Genomic DNA, 19,635 nt, shown 5'->3' with positions numbered 1-19,635 from the left:
TCTCAGATGTCCCGAGAAGTCTTTACTTTCTTTCTCCCGAGCTACACTGCTGTGTCCAAAACATTTACGGACATATGTTAGGAATAAAATAAGCACTGTCCTCCCCTACCACCCCATGTCTGTGGAATGAGTAACAGCTCCTACTGACGACACACAGGACTGCCCTGAAGCTGTTCCTCTACACAATATGGGGTTCCTTTGAGACAGAAATGGAAATCCCAGTAAATACATGCAGAAGTTTGCATGGCGTTGTTTAGGTTGGGAGGCTGTGATGATGTCACTGGTGAGTGTTAGGGAGGCAGCCTGTCTCAGGGATGAGTGACTTTTCTGAGAGTGTGATTCGCAGCGAAGTAAAGGCCCTCTTTGAAAGGAAGCATAACCTTCAGTTTTCTTCTTTCCTGAATGAATGCAACAGACAGTGTGACGTAAAATGTGGTATAGAACTGGCCTTTCCAGCAGTGTTGCGGATCCACTATTATTGACATCTGGATAGCCAGAAAGCTAAAAAGAGAAAAAGCAAATAGCAAATGAAAGACCCTTTGATCCTTTACTTCTACGTGGTCTCCTTCAGCTGTTGTTCTGATTGGGACAGGTTCTCCACAGCAGCCGTTGTGATCCCTTAGAAGCATACAACAAGTCAGATCCTTCCTGTGACCAAGCCTCACCTTTCCAAGACCTCCCTACCCTAGGTCTTGGGGTGCCTGGGTGGCTCAGGTGGTTAAACACTGACTCTTGATTGCGGCTCAGGTCATTATCTCAGAGTCCTGGGATGGAGTCCTGCATCAGGTTCTGTGCTCAGTGGGGAATATGCTTCTTTCCCTCTCTGTCTGCCCCTCCTCACCTCCCTTTCAAAATAAACAGATCTTAAAAAAAAAAAAAAAAAAATCTAAAGTCTTTGCTGGTCCCAGGTCCCTCTCTGATGTCTTCTCTTCCTACTGCCTGCTAGATCATTTAGTCTGGGTATATGGACCCTTGCTATTCCTAGGACACAGGGATCATGCTCCTGGCTGTGGGGCTTTGCATGGACTCTTCCCTCTGTCTAGAATCCTCTTCCCCAAGTAGCCAGGTTTTTCCTTGTCACTTAGGCATCCGCTCCTGTGTTACTGCTTCCTCTGTGAAATGACTTTATTTGCCTTTCCAGACATACATACCCCAACAGGAACATGAGCTTCAAGGGAGCAGGTGTTCTGTCCGATCTGGCCACTGAACTGAGCTGTAAATAAGTGGTCAAGTCACACATGGAAAGCTGAGCCTGGGCGTTAATTCAAAAGAGGAACTTTCAGAATTTGTGATCGATCAGACCAAATTCAACCTCATCTCCCATACATTTTGCTTCTGTAACAGCGGTGTATATTAACTACAATGACCTGGAAGCATTCCAAACGAAGGTGATTTTGTTTTTGAGAACAGCACCATGGAAAGGATACTTCCAGTCTTCTCTGCATATTGGCCTTTCCTTGTGCTCCAGGGCCATGAGGGTTTCCCTGTGTGTAAGTCACAGTTAAAGCAAGGCTTCCACTGACTGGATTTCTCTAAGCTTGCACTATGGTTAATGGATTTATTTTAATGTTGTGACTTTAATTTTCTGCTCTAATTATGAGTGACTTCTCTCTCAGAGGAGATGCAAATCTTTTTTTCCTACCTCTGCCCCATCACCTGGGTCCACAGAAAGGCACCTGTGTCTACTTCTGAAATTGCAAATGATATGAATGCTTTGGAGGAAGCAAAAGGAAACAGTGCATAATGTAGTTTGTAATGTTAGAATAAACTTGAGACAAATGAGATCATTTGTTGAAATTAGTGCTCGGTGGATTTCCCTAGAGAAACTCCGTTAACAGAGGTGACAGCAGCATTTACCTATTTACTGAAAACCCTATTTGTATCACACTTACTTTTTTTTTTTTTTTTAAACAAGCATCTTGTGTATTTAACCTTGTCTGGTTTGTTTTATGTTGGTTACCTGATCTTTTTTTCACAAAGAAGAAACACAGTTCCAAAAACAGTTTTTGCCTGAAGGGGAAAAGCAAATTCTTTTCTTAGTATTGTATGGTTTTGTTTTTGTTTTTGTTTTTTGTTTTTCAGCAGATTAAAGGATTTAATTGTTCAGGTGCTCTAAAAATGTTGTGTTCTTTTGATCATAAGCCTATGAGGAGATATTTTTTGAGTAGCCACACCCAATCTAAGTTTATATATTTGCTTATAAATTATGTACATGTACATGTAGTGTGTACTGATATTAGATGTATTATTAAACACTCACCAAAATAGAAATTAAATGGACACATTAGACCCGTCTGAATGACAGTTCAGTATTTTCTTTGCCTGTGCCAGGGTTGTCCTGGACACTCCCTACGGCATGCTTCTGGCAGCCTGCCCTCCCTACCACCACAGCCTAGAGCACTTCACAGGGTTTGCTGGATCTCGGTAGAAATGCAGCATGAAAAGATGTCCAAAATCTGCATAGAGTGCCTGGAAGGAGCATCATTTGCTGAAGGTTCTGAAATAAGCTCACTGAACTCTTAATTCTCCATCTTCAGAGAGAACTCAGGAGGGCGGTGGGGTTGGGAAGCAGAAGCTGATGTAGAAACACTTCGGAAGCTATTTTGTCTATCCCCTTCCGAGCGAGCCTTGGTATGTTTCGTTATGGGGATGTGACGCCAGCACTGGTTAGGTGGTTATGTAACATACAATGCGTGCTTTCCAAAATCTCCAATTCAGAATTCCAACAAAGAAACCTGGCCCAAGATTTTCACAGAAGGGATGGCATCACTATGCTCTAACTTTTCCTTCGAAGCCTGGATTGCTCTGTGGTTGAAACTCTTGCTGGAAGATGATTTTGTAAAGGGTGTGGCTTCTGGAAGGTCGTGATGATTTATAAGGGCTTACTCGGGTCTCTGCTCTACAAAAGAGTCTATCTGCCCTGATTTGGTCCCTTGTACCAGTATTTCCATTTATACTTTGTGATTGGGTGGAACCATGGATGATTCTAGTCTAACCCTCATGCACCATAATGCCCTCCTCACTGCTACATAATTGCTCTTTCCACATTCCGTGTATTTGATGAGTTGCTGTCTAATCTCCCTGTTCTTTATCTTACTAAAACCCCTGCTCTTTCCCCTTTGGCCAGTCACCAGCTAGGTCATTTGCTTTAAACCCAAGACTATTATGAAAAGATTCTACCTCCACTTCCAACTCTGTTCTTCTGAGAGTCCAGCTTCCATACCGATCATCTCTGTTTGTTCTACTCACAGAACATTGACATCTTCCTCCTGGGGATTCTGGCCCCTGAGCATCTCCATGGAGAGATTAAATCTGTGCAAAATTCCTCTCCAGCCCCGAATCAAACAAGACCTCCTCCAGTGTGGTGTATTCAATTCCAGAATGCTCTCCTGTCTCTTTGCCATATCTCCCTTGTCCACCCCCTGAGACCAGGCCCACGCAGCATGCCTGCTGTTCAGCAGTGGGCACCATCTCTTGATCAGAGGGCACCTCCTTCAAGGACAAGCTGGCTTGCTGTCCAGAGTGACAGCTCCAAGCCTCCTTTTCCTCCTGACCTCCCACCTCTCATCACAGATGGAATGGCGGGACCTGTAGGTGGTGGCCAGATAGTCAGTGGGGTTTCAAATGCATAAAGGACTTTCAGTCCTTTCCTGCAGACAATACAGGAACCATTCGAGGGGATTGCATCCCTGCCTTGTCAATGCCCTTGCTCTGGTGGGGTGGAAGGGAGATTGCCAGGGGAGAAGGTTGAGAGGAGAGTCAAGAGGCTTCAAGGAGTCAGCTCTCAGCTGCCCTTGGAATTAATATCTCATTCCAGTTTCTAAACGGTAATTTGATTGACAATGTTGCCATTTGAATAGTGGAGCAGAGAGTCTGGCAGAGTGGAAAGCTCAAAGGTCCTGAGCTAGACAACTGTGACTTTTCATGACAGCTCTGCTACCAAAACCAAGCTGGTGACCTAAGGCTAAGTTCACTTTAGTTCCTTCATCTGTAGAGATTTTTTTTTTTTTTTAATGTCATCATCCCTGCAGGACTTTAAGAGTATTATATAAATCAAATTTGTGACCTGTAACTCAGTATGAGGGACATAGTACATGCTCAGTGAATTTTATTCACTGTTTTCTATCACCCCTGCCATGAGATACTTGTGCTGAGGTCCGGCTTTGTGACACCCAAGGTGTATGAAGGCGATTCTGACAGTATTGCAAATAGTGCCTCTGTTAAGGGATGTAGATCATTTTGGGTGGATTGTGTTAATAAAAGAAAAAGTTTTCCTAACGGTATTCGAGGCTAAAATCCCTGCGTGACTAGTGTTTCTGTCCTTCCAGAATGAATTCGTGCCATGGTGTAAAACTAGTGTTAAGTTTGTTTCCCATTATATGCAACTTTGGATGGAACATTCTAGTTAAATCAGTGTGGTTAATGTGAGGTTGTGTTTATTAGAGACTATTTTTATTTCAGGACTTTCAAAAAACATTATAATGATTTTATGTTATATATATTTCCTGTATATACCAGTGAATTTAATAAGGCAGCTACTTAATTACTTTTGGGACACTTCTAAGTCAATGCTTTGTTTCCTTCCCCTCTAATTATTGTCATTATGCATTTTATTCCAATAATATAATCCACTGTATTCTTTTATTCAGATAATGTTGCTTATTTTAAAAGTTAAAAAATAAACTATGCTTAAAAGGTTTTTAGTTGCCATCACCTAAATAATTATAGGACCAGGAAAGGAAATGAAATTGTAATATTTGTATTGTACAATTATCATTAAATATGTTACTGCAGTGTACCTTTTCATATATATATATTAAGTGAGGTTCATTTGAAAAGAATTGTTGGAATGTCGTAGTTTTAATTAGCGTGACTTTTGTGTGTGTGTGCATGTGTGTGCGTTTCCTAATCTGTCTTTCCACTCCTAGTAACATGAACTGTTCTTTTGTGTGATCCCTAGGAAACTGATGGAAACATGTTGGCCTAGCGTCACTTATTAAGATCAATGGCCTCTAAACTTACTCTTTATTTGGACTTTAATTGTGAATGTGAATGACTGCAAGATTTATGGGAGTCATAGCTGCAGTGTTTATGTGCTCAGTTTAGCATGCATTTAAAATATTTATTGTTCCTCAAAGCTCATTATTATTTTATTTATTTTTAAAGATTTTATTTATTTATATGAGAGAGAGTGTGCATACACACAAGCGGGAGGTGGGTAGGGAGGGGGAGGGGGAGAGGGAGAGGGATTCTCAAGCAGACTCCCCATCGAGCGTGGAGTCCAGTGGGGAGCTGGATCTCAGCACCCTGAGATCTTGACCTGAGCCAAAATCCGGAGTCAGATGCTTAACCAACTGAACCACCCAGGCGTCCCACATATTATTATTTTAGTTGTAAAATGAATTGGGCATAAATTTCCATTATGAAAATAATTTCTAGGTTGTTATTTCATCTTTATAGTGCAAAATAGACTCTTGACATAAATCTTTGTGACCACTGTTTTTTTTTTAAATCATTTTATTACTTTTTTAATTTTTAAAAAATTTTTTATAAACATATAATGTATTATTAGCCCCAGGGGTACAGGTCTGTGAATTGCCAGGTTTACACACTTCACAGCACTCACCATAGCACATACCCTCCCCAATGTCCATAACCCCACCACCCTCTTCCTTCCCCCCTCCCCCCAGCAACCCTCAGTTTGTTCTGTGAGATTAAGAGTCTGTTATGGTTTGTCTCCCTCCCGATCCCATCTTATTCCATTTATTCTTTTCCTACCCCCAAAACCCCCCACATTGCATCTCCACTTCTTCATATCAGGGAGATCATATGATAGTTGTCTTTCTTCGACTGACTTATCTCGCTAAGCATAATACCCTCTAGTTCCATCCACGTCATTGCAAATGGCAAGATTTCATTTCTTTTGATGGCTGCATAGTATTCCATTGTATGTATATGTGTGTTTGTATATATATATATATACACACACACCACATATTTATCCATTCATCTGTTGATAGACAGCTAGGTTCTTTCCATAGTTTGGCTATTGTGGACATCGTTGCTGTAAACATTCGGGTGTACGTGCCCCTTCGGTTCACTATATTTGTATCTTTAGGGTAAAAACCCAGTAGTGCAATTGCTGGGTCATCGGGTAGCTCTATTTTCAACTTTCTGAGCAACCTCCATGCTGTTTTCCAGAGTGGCTGCACCAGCTTGCATTCCCACTGACAGTGTAGGAGGGTTCCCCTTTCTCCGCATCCTGGCCAGCATCTGTCATTTCCTGACTTGTTAATTTTAGCCATTCTGATTGGTGTGAGGTCATAAACCTGTTTCTTAAGCAGGAAAGGACCTATGATGCACTTGGATTTCTGGCTGAATTCTGACCAGACAAAATGTCTATCCAAAGAGACACAGAATTGCTTGTTGTTATTCACAGTAGTTATGATTCCCAAAGTCACCAGGAACTTTGAATGAGTACTTCTAAAGGAAATACAGAGTTAGGTTCTTGCGAAACTCTGGTCATCTTTTTGTCACCCTATTAATAAATAACCTTGTTTTATGTGCATTTCTGTTTAAAGTCACCTTTATTTCATGTATATAGCTGGTTCACTAACATGGAACTCACAACCAACAGCTCCGTAACTCACACCTGAGCAAAGTTGATCGAACATGCGTATTTTCTTCATAACACATGTCACAGCCTTCTTGTATCTAGAACACCAGATAGCACTTTAGCGCTGTGTGTGGGGGCCATTATAAACAGCAAAATTCATGAGAAATAGCAAAGAAACTGCAAGCAAGTGGCATTAGATCTCCAGAAGGACGCTTGGTTACAGTGTAAACGCTGAAACAAGGAAGCTGAGCCTTGCTCTCCTCAGCCGACGTTAGGACGGTGTCCGCGGGGCCACTCAGATTTGTTGCCACTTCGCACATGTTTGTGAATGACTGGGAAAGTGCTGCTGGGGTTGCATACATACATACACTTTTGTATGTACATACATATGTACAAATGTATGTACATACATATGTACAAATGTACATCATACATTTTTGAATAGGCAGATTCACACACGTGGGTTATGTGAACAAGGAGGATTGGCTACACTTAGAAGAAAGTGATTCTGAGGCCATGTATGCCTCGCGTTACCGGCGGACCAGTTACACTATTCCTTTCCAAGAGCTGAAGCCGGGAGAAGTGACTGGTAGGTCCCAGATCTCCTACCTAGAAAGGTGCAGTCCTCTTCCCTCGTGCTAACACTTGAGACCTCTTTTAGGTCACAGTCCCTCCTTCTGCTTGCATAAGGATGTCACTTAGGTCACCTCTCTGTGACCCTCCAGTTAGCTTCGCTAGCCTGTCCCATACTCTGAGTCGGGAGACATTACAAGAAAGCAGCCTGTGGGGTCAGTTGGCCTGGGTTCAAATCTTGCCTCTGCTGCTTAGTAGCTGCCTGCCCTTGGGCATGCTGTTCAAACGCCTGTACATTGCTTTCTCATCTATCCAATGGCTGTCACAACATTGCCTGTTGTGTCGTGTTAGTGACTGATGAGAAAATACGCATTTCAGGTATGGCAGACGTTTAAGACAGGTAGCACGTTAGCCCTCAAATATGAGCTCTTAATCTACTCAGTTATCCATCTCAATGTTCCTTTCTGTTTTTCTTAAGGATTTGATTATGCATCACCAACAAAACCAAAACCAAAAATAAAATTGAGGAAAAGAAGGGCATCTTGGTGGCTCAGTAGGTTAAATGTTGGACTTCGGATTTTGGCTGGCGTCATGATCTCATGACGTCATGGTTGTGGGATTGAGCCCCACAAAGGGCTCCACAGTCAGTGTGGAGTTTGCTGGGGATTCCCTGTCCTTCTCCCTCTGCCTCTCTCCTTGCTCACACATGCTCTTTCTCTCTCAACCTAAGTAAATAAAATAAAAATTAAGGAAAAGAATTAAGGTGAAAGATACTCAAGTATGAAAAGATGAAGCAGAGATGATTTAGAAAAAGCTATTAGGGAGAGAGAAACTCTCACATTGGCCTTGTGTTCTGACCAGTTTCAAAAAAGAAAGACAAGTCTAACCGGGTTTTGGATAAAAGCAATTGTTTAGGAAATACACGGCTAATTTTAGAAGGGAGCAGTTTTTCTCTTGGTTCTTCTTGGAGCACCTTGCTATTCAGATGTCTGTTATACTGATTTGTCACTTATGTGTGTGTGTATGTGTATGTGTGTGTGTGTACGTGTCTCTCTTTCACCCTGGAGTCTTGGAATTTGAATGTTAACTCATCGAACTTGAGGTCTTCAGGCCTAGGGTCCAGACACTGATTCTGCTAAGAATTACCCCCTTGTAAAATGATGGCCAGAACACTTGTTTGTTCTTCTTCCAATGTTATCATGGATCCCAGAGACACAACTAAGTGTGGAGAAAGGTACTGAGTGTTGTGTCAACATAGCAAAGGCATTGGAGAGTCTGATAAAGGAACCAAGTGCAGTGTGGCTTGTGCAAAGGGGTTTAATGGTTATATGGACTTGGGGGACATTGTGATGGGGACCCTAAAGCCATAGTCTCCATGCTTTTGGACCATGCCTGTCTTAGCAAATAGTCTGAGATACATAGGTCACGTGTATGCATTTATTTACCTGTAGATTCTACATACTTAGTTTGGAACTACTGTAACACGTACATTGTAATTTGCATTTAAGGAGATATTGGAAAGGAAGGATGATTGTCTAAAAGTAGATGGTGGTGATAGCTGCCTAACTCAGGAGGGTGACTAAATATTACTTAGTAACACAGATAAAACGGGTGAATTTTATTGTATATAAATTATGCCTTTGAAGTAGCTTGAAAGAAAGGATGACACCAAGTTGAAATTAGAAGGGTGTAAACATGTAGAACCTTTTGTAAGTATGAAAAAGCTATTGCTCTCACCCATTGTATTAACAGATCTGCACTTTAGGATCAGACATGCCAAGCTTAACATTTTTAATCACTTAATTTGATTTTTACGAAAAGCTCATTCTCGGGGTATAGTTACTGCTCTTTAATACTTTTGCCTGTGCTATGTTTTATCTTTAAGATTTTATTTATTTATTTGATAGAGGAAGAGATCCCAAGTAGGCAGAGAGGCAGGCAGAGGGGGAGGGGGAAGCAGGCTCCCCGCTGAGCAGAGAGCCCAATGTGGGGCTCCATCCCATGACCCTGAGATCATGACCTGAACCGAAGGCAGAGGCTTAACCCACTGTTACACCCAGGTGCCCCTTGCCTGTGCTATGTTATTAGCATTTTCTTCACCTCACTGTTTCTCAGCAAGAAGCTTTCTCAGTGACTAGGTAGGCTCTGTCAATCTCTTTGGTCAGGTGTGCAGGTGGGCATAGGTACACACACACACACACACACACACACACACACACTAGAGTCTATCCAGATGCCTCACACAGGAGGATCCTGGCAGCATGTGGCCCGCGAACTACTTCTCTGTACCGTGAAACCTGCATTTTTCCCTCAGGGCAGCTCCCAGTGGGCCCAGAGCATTGACTGATTCTTGGCACAAATTCTTGGCTCGATAAATACTGTCCAACAAGCAAATCAATCTGTGTCCTAAATTTTAGCGACACTGATTTTTACTCAGCTTTGAGGTGAAGGTCAATATATGTAGAAGTTCTATTATTAAGTTCCTGCCTACACAGAGGTATTCACTCTGGAGACCACTGCCTGTCAGTGAGCGGAATGTGAACGGTGTAGAGGGAGTTGGAGAGTATGGAGGCAAGGTGACAGAGCATGTGTTTCTTGGAGAGACCAGATTCCCTCTTTGAGCATCTGCTCTGTGGGACAGACCCACCTTACCACTCTCCCCTTACAAACGGAAAGGACAGAAAGAATCTAATCAGAAAACAGAACAGGTAAATGTAATACCTTTCCAAAACAGTGTAAGGGATTTTGGAAATACTGTGCAAAAGGCAGCTGCTGGTGATGTTTGAGGGATTTGTAAAATTCGAAGGGTGACATTGTGACACAGGACTTTTCCACATTGGCAGGACTGGCAAGAACCAGGAAGTACTCGGGTGAATTGTATCTTTTCAGTTTGTTTTGTGGAACTGCTTTGTAACTTGATTGAAATCCAGTTTTTTTTTCTTTTTTTTTTTCCCCAAGATCTGATTTCCTGAGATACAATTTACATACTAGAGTTTCCTTGTTTAGGAAATAGTTGTCCAAACTTGAGACAGAGATAAGGGACCATTATCATGATATAAAAGGTTTCTGTCACTCCTCTGAAGTTCTCCTGTCTTTCTGTATCCCATTGGCTGTCCCTAACAACCATTGATCTTATTTCTGTCCTTCTAGTTTTCCCTTCTCCAAAATGTTATTACAGTATTTAGCTTTTTGCTTTTGACTTCTTGGGGGAACGTACTGTTTATATTCTTCCATGAAATTTCATATATTATTTCATTCCTTTTTATTTCCGAGCGGTATGCCATTGTATGCACATGTGCCATGTCTTTCAAATCCATTCCTTAATAGTTAGTGGAAAGTGGGATGCTTTACGTTTTTGATGATTTTGAACAAAGTTTCCATAAACATATATGTGCAGGTCTTCATATGCAAATCCGTTTGAATTTCTCTTGAGTAAATACTGCTAAGTGGGATTTCTGAGCTGTGGGGTCATTGCAATTTTAATTGTATGAAAACCATCGAATGGTTGTCCTGAGTGTCTGTGCCACTTTGCATTCCTGCCAGCAATTTATGAGAGGAGAGGTAGGGGCAGAGGGAGAGAGGGAAGCAGACTGCTGAGCAGGGAGCCTGACACAGTGCTGGATCCCAGGACCCTGAGATCATCACCTGAACTGAAGGCAGACACTTAACTGACAGAGCCACCCAGGCACTCCTCATGAAGCCCTTCTATATTGATTTTCTGGGGGTAAGAAAACATAGAATCAACCCAGAAAATACAACTATTTTTTTTAAGATTATTTATTTATTTGACAGAGAGAGAGATCACAAGTAGGCAGAAAGGCAGGCAGAGACAGAGGGAGAAGCAGGCTCCCCGCCGAGCAGAGATGTGAGGCTCGATCCCAGGACCCAGGATCATGACCTGAGCTGAAGGCAGAGACTTTAACACACTGAGCTACTCAGGCACCCCTGAAAAAACCATTATTAAAAACAAAAACCAAACCTCTTATTTTTATACCTTTTGTTTTAAGATGTTATTGGTAGATTTTTTAGGACTTAAGAATAGCATGTTTGCCAGGTTTCCAGTCCTGAATTGAGGATCAAATGGTGGAACACTGTCATTAACATTATTGTTTAAGCTAATAATATAAGGACTTTTTAATTATTCCAGCTACATTACTCTGTCTTCTTCATGTAGAATCAAGTGCTATTTCTAAAGCACCCATTGAAATGTCTTTTATTGCAGCAATTAGGCTTGGTTGGGCTTGGTTTCAAATTCTGCCAATTTTGAAGCTCTGTTTTTCAGCTGTAAGCATAATTAATGTTTTAGACACATAATAATATAGATTTGTCCCTGCAACTTTGGTTATCTTGAGTCACATCTTTTCACAGATTGCATTATGAAGATTTAGGCTTGGTTTCAAATTCTGCTAATTTTCAAGCTCTGATCAAATTCATTTGCAGGCATAATTGATATCTTGGGCAGATAATAATACAGATTGATGCTTACAACACTGAGAATATTGAGTCATATCTTTGTCAATGACTGCCTTATAAAGACGTATTAAAAACTGATGTCTCAGTATTAATTTTCAGTGTTTATATAAGCAGTCTCATGGGATATAATAGTTTGGAAGGACAGAATGGATCAGACTCACATGCATATGATTATACATCTCTTTGGACAGCTTTTTCCTAGTAGTTCTTGTCAGTTTTTCCTCAAGCACATTTTAATAGACCTAGCATTCCGAAGAAAATCTTCTCACCTGAGTATTTTGCTCAGAGCCCATTATATCCTCAGGTCTACAAGCCATTGTTTTATTACTCCAAGGTCTCTCAAGGCTCAACTCTGAACCTGAAGAATATTATGTTGTTCTCTGGCCTGGCTGTGTTCCAACGGTGATAGTTGACAGTGATACTGTTTTAGAACTTGAAAAAAGGGAGGAGGTCTACAACAAATGGTTTCCGTGGAGAAAATAGTCAACTTTAAAAAGCGTTTCACTCATCCATCCATCCATCTGTCTTTCTTTTTTAAAAAAATTTTAATGCACCCACCTATCTTCTGAATTTTGTTTCAATCGCCCATTTTCAGCTAGCAGGATAAAACACAGGAGAGAGAGCAGGGTGGTGGAGTGGGCAGGGATGGCACAGCGGGTCTAGCTAGTGGAAGTAGTGTCCCTCTGGGGTTACCTTTGAAAATGTGTATGTTTTTGAGGGTGGCGGTGACAAGGGGCATTGCTAGTGTATGGGAGATTGAGGTTGGGGTTGGTGACTCTCATCCTATAGTGTGTAGGACAGTCCCATACAACAAAGAATGATCCTATTCTAAATGCCAGTAGTGGTTCCTGTTGAGCAATGCTGAGATAAGCCTGGGTTTCATTTTCCAGCTATAAACCTGAAAAAGTTGCATTTTCCTCATCGGTGAATTTTGAGTGAAAATATGTACTTAAAAGATCATTCTGAGCATTGCTGACAGTGAACACAGGACCAGATATGTAGTAGGAACTAGTAAAGAAACATTGGCATCATTTTTCACCTTCTAGTGGCTTCTCAACCCAGTCGAGTAAAACACAGCGTCCTCACACTGGCACACAAGGACCTGCCTGATCTGATCCCTGCTCCCCTCTGAACACACTTTCTCCCAGTTCCTCCCCTGGCTCTGCTCCAGGCCTGGCCTCCTTCCTGTTTGTCAGTCTTCCAGATAGCTGTGCCCTGCTCTGGACCTGCGCACTTCCTTGTCTGTTTTCTGTGTGGGAGGTGCTTCCCTTTCAAGCATCCACTTGGCTGTCTCCCTCACTGCTTTCGTTCTCTGCTCATCTTATCTGAGGGGGCTTTCCTGACTCATGATGTAAAGATGGCTGCCTGGCTGTCTGCCTGCAGCCACCCCTTCCCCTCAGCTCTCACTCCTTTTGCCATCACGTGACCAACATAGTCAATGTATGTTTGCTTGTTGTCTATCTCTTCCAAGTAGAACATAAGTTGGATGAAAGGAAGGACTCTGTGTTGTTCACTGATGTATCCCCAGTGGCTGTAATGCCATAGAGCCTAGATACCAGCAAATATTTATCGAATAAATTAATGACTAAAAACAGCAAAGGAAAAGGTTGTGTTGTGGTTGACAATGTTCGGTGTAAACAGAGGCTGTTTGTGTATATCATAAAGTTATACTTTCTGCTAGTTCTGTCATTTTTACACCAGATGATGGAATTGTTTACTAGAATCTCCCTATCTAAACAATGTTGACAGATGTTCCAAAAGAGAGTGCCTGCCTGGTTGTCTAAGAATTGGATTTCTCTGTTCTCCTCCATCACTTTTTTTTTTTCTGTGTTCCAAAATTCATTGTTTATGCACCACACCTAGTGCTTCATGTAATACATGTCCTCCATAATACCCATCACCAGACTTACCCAACCCTCAACGCTTCTATCCTCCAAAACCCCCAGTTTGTTTCTCAGAGTCCACAGTCTCTCATGTTCATCTCCCCCTTGATTTCCCCCAACTCAACTTGTCCTCTTCAGCTCCCAGTGTCCTCCGTGTTACTCCTTATGCTCCACAAGTAAATGAAACCATGTGATAATCAACTCTCTCTGTTTGACTTATTTCACTCAGCATAATCTCCAGCAACTTCTTTCAAGACATGTCTCCAAAAACAAAGGAAACGAAAGTGAAAATGAATTTTTGGGACTTAATCAAGATCAAAAGCTTCTGCACAGCAAAGGAAACAGCAAAACAAAGAGGCAACACATGGAATGGGAGAAGATATTTGCAAATGACACTACAACGGGCTGATACCCAAGATCTACAAGGAACTCCTCAAACTCAACATACACAAAACAGATAATCACGTCAAAAAATGGGCAGAAGACATGAACAGACTTCTCCAAAGAAGACATACAAATGGCTAACAGACACATGAAAAAATGTTCTTCATCGCTAGCCATCAGGGAGATTCAAAGTAAAACCACACCGGGATATCTATCACCTTACACCAGTTAGAATGGCCAAAATTAATGAGACAGGAAACAAGTGTTGGAGAGGATGTGGAGAAGGGGACCCTCTTAGACTGTTGGTGGGAATGCAAGTTGGTGCAGCCGTTTTGGAAAACAGTGTGGAGATTCCTTAAGAAATTAAAAATAGAACTTCCCTATGACCCTGCCATTGCACTACTGGGTATTTACCCCAAAGATACAGATGTAGTGAAAAGAAGGGCCATCTGTACCCCAGTGTTCATAGTAGCAATGGCCACAGTCACCATACTGTGGGAAGAGCCAAGATGCCCTTCAACAGATGAATGGATAAAGAAGATATGGTCCATATATGCAATGAATATTATGCCTCCATCAGAAAGGAGGAATACCCAAGTTTTATATCAACATGGATGGGGCTGGAGGAGATTATGCTGAGTGAAATGACTCCTCCATCACTTTTAATTGAGGAAAGCATGAAAATATTATTTTTATGTCAGGTGGCCTTATGGGTAGGAAGATGTGATTTTCTTTGAGTATATGTTTTTAAATTGGTTGCAAATGTGGAGAAGTCATCAATAAAATTGTCCATAGCATATTAGAATTATTGAGTTGTCCTGTCTTCTTTGAGAAAGCATAATCATTCTTCAGAGAGACAATTAGTGTTTGCTGCTTTCGTTGACATAGGCTTCACTTGGGCTTGGGGAGTGCTTTGGAAGTTTCTGTTGTAAAAGAAACCACTGGCTTGGGGTTTTGAAAGTAGGGCAATGATAAACTATGTGTGATGTTTATTTGAAAGGTAGGTATTTGTGTGTAAAAGTTTCTTCTTGTTTTTGATAGGCAGAGCCATATTTCTGAAAGATTTTGCTTTGTATTCTGAAATATTTATATTGATTTGGTAACTGATGGGTATGCACAGTTTGTTTAACTCGTTCTGTTTCACACCAGAAACGGCGTAGGAAGATGTGTCTAAGGATTCTTTTGTTCTAAATTAATGTCTGTCTTTGGGCTTACCTTTTAGTCACACTTTTATATCCTAAGATGGCTTCTATAACATGCCATTTACTCAAGAGGGATACAATTTTTAGTGGAAATTATCATCTTTCCCTAATTCCATCCCTCTGCCAGTAAGGTTCTAAAGATACTTCAAGTGTTCTGCTTCTGCAGGTAGTTTCCTAGAAGAAGTGTCTTTAAATGTGATAATCATGTTCAGCAGGACATTTGAGGTTTGGCAGTTCTGCAATGTAGACACTGGTTTAGAGGTCAGTGTGTGTGGTTTAATAGGAGGCCATTAAACTCAAGTGTGCGAAGAAGTAAATTACTTTCTATTACACTTGATATGTATTGTTAGGGGTGTGCATTTGTTTATTGGACAGTGCTTGATTTTCAAAATTTAGGTCTGTAGTTCCATGACAGATAAGAAATATTCCAATAAGGAATCAAGAAAATTGAGTGTCTGTGTGTTTATGGGTGTGTGTGTGCGTGTGTGTGTGTGCACATGCATATATGCACTGGCAAGTGGTGGGGAGCAATTTTGTCAAGAGATAATCATTCACTGTAGCCAGATAATCATTCACACTGTAGCCAGAAAAACATATACCTTTAGCAAGATATTACATCTGTCTACCTCTTACCATGATCAAGTGTTCTCAGCTTGATCTACATCCTTCCCATTCAGCCTAATTTTATCTTTTGTCTTCAGTTTTTCCTTTCCCACACCCTTCAAAATTTACCCCAGTCAGGTTTTTTTTTTTTTTTTCCGTTTCTGCCCCCACAATAAGATTACCAAGAAGCTCCATTGCACCAGTGGGAGCTCTCAGGACTGGTGTTATCTACAAGCAGGTCTTGAAGCTCTTGACCACTTCCTCTATACAGTGCCCTTCCCTTGTTATCTCTGTTTTGGTTTCTAGTTGTCATAAGGTGACACCTCACTTTTTTTCATCCTCTCTGGCTATATCATCTTAATGTCCTTCGCAAATTTATCCTGCTCTAACAGACTGCTCAGTGCTGGAGGTCCTTGAGGCTCATGCCATCTTTCCATTTCATACTCTTCTTGGCAAGGTCATCCATTATTATGCCTACAGTGACCATAATCTGAACGCCAATCTCTACAAACTCTTTTTTCTAGACCTGATCTGTCAGCTCTATAGTCATGTACTCAGCTACCCAAATGGCTTCTCCAGCTGAACTTCTGAAATACAGAGAAACCAAGACTGATCCCACAATCAGTGAGTGAATAGCTCTAGTATTTTTTAATTGGGCTCAGCTCAATCCTGACATCCTCCTCCCTCTCATTCCTTTTATTGAGTCCTGTTAACTCAATATCATTACTGTTGTTCAGTACCTCCCTTCTTTACTGATAAAACAATAAAAGAGCAGAATCAGAAGAACATAGGTCTAAGCAACACAATTGGCTTCAAATAGTTGACATACATAGAACCCAAGAATTGCAGATAGGCCATAAGGTGGATCATAAAGAAAGCCTCCATTTGCAGAGGAATGAAAACATACGGATTTTCCCTTCTGACTCAATTCTTAGGAATTAAGCTAGAAGTCAATAACATGAAGATAACTGGGTAATCCCATTTATGTTTTAGAATTAAGCACTATACCTCTAAAAAAATCAAACAAACAAAACCACCACCAACAAAAACTCTCCTATAGAAGAACTTAAAATGGAAATTAGGACATATTTTGAGTTATGTGGTAATGAAAACATGACATGCCAAAACTTGTTTCATGCAGCTCATTTAGTGCTTAGAGGGAAATTTATAGCATTAAATGGATAAATAAGAGACTGGTAGAGTCCAAAAATCAGTATCTAATTTTCTATTTCAAGAATTAAAAAAAAAGGCAACAAAAAATGGCAAATCAAACACAAAGGGTACAGAAAGAATGAATGAGTTTTTTTTTTTTTCCCTGTCCAATCCCTTTATTACCATGAATGTGGATTTGTAAACTTACACTCACAGTGGCAGCTTGTCTTCAGAAAGCTGTTTGGAATATTACTCAGCAACAATAATTAATGTACTATCAAGCCACAAAAAGGTATGAAGGAAATGTAAATAAATATTACCAAGTGCAAGAAGCTAGTTTGAAAAGTCTGTGTAATATATGTTTCCCCTCATCTTGATCAGTTTCTATTACCCAGAACCATACCAAATAAATATACAATCTACACACTAGTAGTTTTCTAGGCAAGTACAACTTTAAGATTCTTCCCCTAAGATACCACTTCCAGGTGAATTACAGCCTTCAGTCCTTCCCCATGTAGAAATTCTAGAGTCCACATTCACACACACTCATGGCTTGTGTCTACCAAAACTAATTTAAAAACATATTAAAAATTGGAATGATGGGGACACCTGTGTGGCTTAGTCATTTGAGTGTCCAACTCTTAGTTTTGTCTTAGGTCATGGTCTCTGGGTCATGGGATCAAACCCCACATCAGGAATCAATACATAAAATCAACAAAGGAAAGTTAGCTTTAGAAAAGTTAATAAACTAATAAAGCCTTTGAGAGCCTAATCAGGAAAAACAATATAGAAAATATTACCAATATTCTGTTACTTATTGAATTGGAAGCCCCATTCAGTGCAGAAAGGAAAAAGCATAGGTATTTTAGAAAAGATGAAAGAAAATCGTTATCATTTGAAAATAATTTAGTGGTCTACATTGAAAACTAAAGTTATAATTTACAGAGAAAGTATTAGAATTAATAAATGACCTCAACAAGATGTTAGTAATTAGAATCCATGTATAAAAATCAATTGTTTTCCTCTGTAGTAGCTACTGAAAATGAAAATATAATACAAATATCAATTACTGTAAAACCATGAAGTACCTAGAAATTAATTTGACAAAATATGTGCAAGTTGCCTATTATGAAAATGTATACATATGTAACTGATGATCAGTTAAAGACTGTTAAGAGTTATATACCATATAATTTAGTGATCGTGCTACTTGATCTTTACCCAGATCAGCTGAAAACTTATGTTTGCACAAAAATTTATGCACAAAAATTTATAACAACTTTATTCATAATTACCATTCAAATTTATTGAAGCAACCAAAATATCCTTCAACAGCTGAATGGATAAACAAATTGTGGCAAATCCATACAATGGAATATTATTCAGCAACAAAAATACGTGAGCTATCTATCAGGCCACAAAAAAGTATGAAGGAAATGTAAATAAATATTATTAAGTGCAAGAAGCCAGTTTGAAAAGTCTGTGTAATGTGTGTTTCCAACTATATGACATTCTGGAAAAAGCAAAAACTATAGAGATAGTAAAAAGATCAGTGGTTGCCAGGGGTTGGGGGAGGGGAGGAGGAATGTATAGGTCAAGCAGAGGAAATTTTTAAGGGAGTAGAAACTATTCTGTATAATACTGTAACGATAGATTCATGACATTATACACATGTCCAAACTCAGAAACGTATACTACAGAGAGCGAACCCTCAGGTACATTATGAACTTTAGTTAATTATAATATATCAGTAATACTTCATCAGTTCTAACAAATATATCCCATTAATGACAGATGGCAATCATTGGAGAAATGTTTTTGGGCAGAAGAAGGGATATATGGGAACATAGTTACTTTTGTGCAATTATTGTATATATCTAATATTGCTCTAAAAATAAAGTCTATTACCAAAAAAAAAGACATAGAAAATAACCATATTCATGGCTAGGAAGATAACAGTATCTTGAAGCTGTCCTCAGATTAATTTGTAAAGCAACTGCCAACTAAAATATTTACTACTTTTATTTGGGGTGGCAGTATTAGACAAATATACACAGATCTAAAATTTATATGGAAGAGCAGAGAAAAAGGAAACCAATCAGAAGAACCACAAGAAGATGGGACCTTATGCAGCTGGATATCAAACCTGTAGTGATTAACTATGTGATATTGGCACAAGTATCAATAACTAGGTATGGACCTTATATATGGAAATTATATACCTAGTAAAGATGGCCTAATACATCACTGGGAGGTAGGGTAGATTTTATTTGAAATTCAATTGTGTACACAGATGGAAAACCAAAATCTCACTCCCCCCCCCCCCCACAAAACCACACATAAACAATTTAGGATAGAACAAATAACTGTGAAATGCAAAACTTCAGAGCTTTACCAAGAAAATAAATGAAAATATATTAGTGATCCTGAGGATTTTTACCCACCATATACATGCCACACACATGAACATAACATGCAAAGAAAAAAAAATACTGGTAAATTGAAGTCATCAAATTTTTTCAGATGTGGATCTTGACACCTAATTTTTTTAAAAAGCTATACATAGGGTGGAGAGTTTTTCAGCTGAAAGTACTAAGGAAGCATTATCAAAATTTTGAAAGTACTATATCAGATAAGAGAAAACAAAGTGATCAACCAATAGAATAATGGGTCCACTTTCACAATTTCAGATTGGCAAATATTAAAAAAAAATCTTGCAATAGTAGTAACAGGCAAAGAGATTGCACAA

The 19,635-nt window shown here is 39.9% G+C and overlaps 1 protein-coding gene and 1 pseudogene across 1 annotated transcript in view; both read left to right on the top strand.

Moving 5' to 3' along the window:
• Positions 1 to 14,737, top strand: part of LOC131835453 (uncharacterized) — a 79,496-nt gene extending 64,759 nt beyond the window's left edge. Inside the window, exon 3 of the mRNA XM_059179746.1 lies at positions 13,775 to 14,737. Within this exon, the coding sequence (XP_059035729.1) occupies positions 13,775 to 14,006 (232 nt within the window). The 3' untranslated portion in view covers positions 14,007 to 14,737. The remainder of the gene's footprint in view (positions 1 to 13,774) is intronic.
• LOC131835661 (multiple C2 and transmembrane domain-containing protein 2-like) overlaps positions 1 to 19,635 on the top strand; it is a 78,523-nt pseudogene that overhangs the window by 30,555 nt on the left and 28,333 nt on the right.

The sequence above is a fragment of the Mustela lutreola genome, chromosome 7, assembly GCF_030435805.1.
Source record: "Mustela lutreola isolate mMusLut2 chromosome 7, mMusLut2.pri, whole genome shotgun sequence".
In the NCBI taxonomy this organism is placed as follows: Eukaryota; Metazoa; Chordata; class Mammalia; order Carnivora; family Mustelidae; genus Mustela; species Mustela lutreola.
This window is presented reverse-complemented; position numbering and strand designations above follow the sequence as displayed.